The 3299-nt window shown below is 35.6% G+C and overlaps 1 protein-coding gene across 4 annotated transcripts in view; it reads left to right on the forward strand.

The window, feature by feature from the left end:
- LOC104787447 (disease resistance protein TAO1-like) overlaps positions 1-2327 on the forward strand; it is a 17921-nt gene extending 15594 nt beyond the window's left edge. For 2 of the 4 annotated variants that reach the window (XM_010513036.2, XM_010513033.1), the window contains exons 2-3: positions 60-347; positions 571-2327. In XM_010513036.2, coding sequence (XP_010511338.1) covers positions 60-347; positions 571-2112 — 1830 coding nt within the window. In that variant the 3' untranslated portion in view covers positions 2113-2327. The remainder of the gene's footprint in view (positions 1-59; positions 348-570) is intronic. The other 2 variants (XM_010513035.1, XM_010513034.1) reach the window with 2 other exon arrangements.

The raw sequence follows: 3299 nt of genomic DNA on the forward strand, positions 1-3299 counted from the left end.
TTTTTTTTTTTTTTTTTTTTGGTTATCATCTCTAATTATTTTTGGGTCTTTTATTCCAGATGACTATAAGTGTTGTAGGCATATACTCCAAGTATCAGTTAAATATAACTGAGAAAGCTTTTGAAAGGATGTCTAATCTCCAGTTCTTAAGAGTACTCAAACATAATGATGATCATCAAAACATTATATCTTCTCTGGGAGCTCTGAGCTTTACATCTCCAAATCTACGGTTGCTAGATTGGTCGTATTTTCCGATGACATGTTTGCATTTTACCAATAACCTGGAGTTCCTTGTCGAATTCAACATGGTTAACAGCAAACTTGAGAAGCTGTGGGACGGAACTAAAGTAAGTCATTTAAATTTCTTTGTAAGAATTTACGTTTTTTATCTTGTTTTGAATATATAACATCCTTTCTTGTGCAAGTTAACTTAAGAGATTATATATATGTACCTTGCCACTACGTGTTTAGCATGGTAGAGTATTTTTTTTACGTGTTCTTTTCTTGTGTTCACTTGATAGGTGTATATATTACATTATCGTGTATTTTTTTCTTTATTTGTGTGTACAGCTACTTCGAAATCTCAAGCGTATAAGTTTAGAAAATTCTAAGAACCTGGAGGAGCTTCCTAACCTCTCAACAGCCACTAATCTCAAAAAATTACAACTCAGTGGATGCTCAAGTCTGGTGGAGCTCCCTTCCTCTATTGGAAATACAACTAATCTCGAGAAATTAAATCTTAGTGGTTGTTCAAGTCTGGTGGAGCTCCCTTCCTCTATTGGGAATTCAACTAATCTAAAAGAATTAGATCTTTATGGATGCTCAAGACTAGTGGAGCTCCCTCCCTTCATTGGGAATGCAACTAATCTAAAAGAATTAGATCTTTATGGATGTTCAAGACTAGTGGAGCTCCCTTCCTCTATTGGGAATGCAACTATTCTCGAGAAATTAAATCTTGGTGGCTGTTCAAGTCTAGTGGAGCTACCTTCCTCTATTGGGAATGCAAATCTCACGAAATTAAATTTTAGGGGATGCTCAAGTCTGGTGAAGGTCCCTTCCTCGATTGTGAATGCAACTAATCTAAAAGAATTAGATCTTGATGGATGCTCAAGTCTGATGGAGCTCCCTTCCTTTATTGGGAATGTAACTAATCTCGAGAAATTAAATCTTTGTGGTTGTTTAAGTCTGGTGGAGCTTCCTTCCTCTATTGGAAACCTAACTAATCTGGAGAAATTAAATCTGAGTGGTTGTTCACGTCTTCTGGAGCTGCCTTTCACTATTGGTAATTTAACTTATCTCAAAAAATTATTTCTTAGTGAATGCTCAAGTCTGGTGGAGCTGCCTTACTCTATTGGAAATTTAGATGATCTCCGCAGATTATATCTTAATGGATGCTCAAGTTTGATGGAGCTCCCTTCATCTATTGAGAATGCAACTGAACTCGTAGTTTTGAATCTCAATGCTTGCTCAAGTCTGGTATCACTCCCACAACTTCCAGAATCCATACTAGTCCTATATGCAGAAAATTGTGAGTCTCTAGAGAAACTAGATTGCTACTTTTGCATTCCATATATTTCTCTCCAGTTCGTTAACTGCTTCAAACTAAATAAAGAAGCAAGAGATCTCATCCTCCAAAGATCAAATCTTGAATCAGCGGTCTTACCCGGTGGAGAAATACCTGCATGCTTCACTTACAGAGCTAATGTGAGTTCCATAACAGTGAAGTTGAATCAAAAGCCTCTTCCTATAACACAATTTAAGGTTTGCATCTTGTTTGACAAAAAGGGCGAAAATGAAGCTAAGAATATGGGAGAGATAACAGTGTCTTGTACCAATACGTCAAAGCAGAATTCTCACACTGCTCGTATATTAAATGGTCTCTACGTATGTCCAGTTTTAACGGAGCATTTGTACATATTCGAATTTGAAGTATGGGAGCTGACTTCCACCGAGCTTATTTTTAAGTTCGAGCTCTACGGAGATGATTTTCGGAAAACCTGGAAGATAAAAAAATGCGGAATAATCCACCTCGAGCATGACGTTTTTATAGATTATGGCGGCTTAAGAAAAGACATCCCTTTCCACAAGAAAATAAAATATCGCTTAGGATGAAGATGACGATCGGATCCGATTTCCAATGTTTAGAAAATATATTTGCAACTTACATATATAACATGTATAAGTGTTACATGTGATTTTTATGTAATATTTGTGATTTTTATGTAATTTCTAATTACATTGAGAATTCTAATCTGAGTTGTAAAATCATTTGTAAATCTTTGTGGCCCTTCAACTTAAAATTTTATATGTATAATAAGTTTGGACTATAAGTGCTTTTGAATGCTTGTTACCAATTTTTGCTAGTCATTTTTTATTTTAATCATAATTATAAAACTCGAATAATGTAACTCTTATATATATATATATATATATATATATATATTAAAAACAGAAATCCATCACTTTAAAAAAAACCAAAATGTTTTCTTTATAAATCTAATTGAAATCTAATAGATCAAAATTTAAATCTAAATCAATTCTAATACTTTATAAATCCATACCCCCAATATCTAAATTATAACATAAAATGAAATCAAATTACCAAAATTTATCAAAGAAAAAAGGGGAAAATTTCTCATTGGCTATTCTTAAATGGCAAAGATTGTCATTAGTTTATTATCCACCATTGATGAAGTCAATCCAACGGACAGAAATCATCTTCTTTTCTCCTTCCCTTCTACTCATCGTGTCTTTCCCTTTCTTTCTAAAGAAAATCAATTTTTGTTTTCTCTCTTTTCCTCATCTTCTCTCTTTGTCGCCTTCTCCTCTGAAGATACCAAAGGAGCAGAGTTAAACGTGGTTTCTATACCGGCCGTCGGATCTAATACAGCAACCGCGTCAGTGTAGACGGTGGAAACAAGTTTGTCTCTTTTTCTCTCTCCGTTCTTAATCTGTTTCTGAACCCATCGTTGCTGAGAATAGATCTGGAGAAATTCTATGTGTTTTAATTATTTATTTGATTTGTACTTTAGGTCTCAACCACAGATCTGAAGAATCAGTGTCAACAACGACTTCAGAGGTGTTGAATCTGAAGACCCTATTGTCAACGACGACGTCAGAGGTGGTGGATCTGAAGATCCCAGTGTCAACGATGTCGGAGATGATGGTGGTTGCTCGCACCGTTTACCACCACCACTACATTTCGAATCTTCTGCCAGTTCACCATCAATACATCTCGATTTCTGCACAGTCGCATCTCTGGCACTCCGGTCGCCGCCACCGTTTTGTTCTCCGTCGCT

The sequence above is a fragment of the Camelina sativa genome, chromosome 5, assembly GCF_000633955.1.
Source record: "Camelina sativa cultivar DH55 chromosome 5, Cs, whole genome shotgun sequence".
Lineage (NCBI taxonomy): Eukaryota > Viridiplantae > Streptophyta > Magnoliopsida > Brassicales > Brassicaceae > Camelina > Camelina sativa.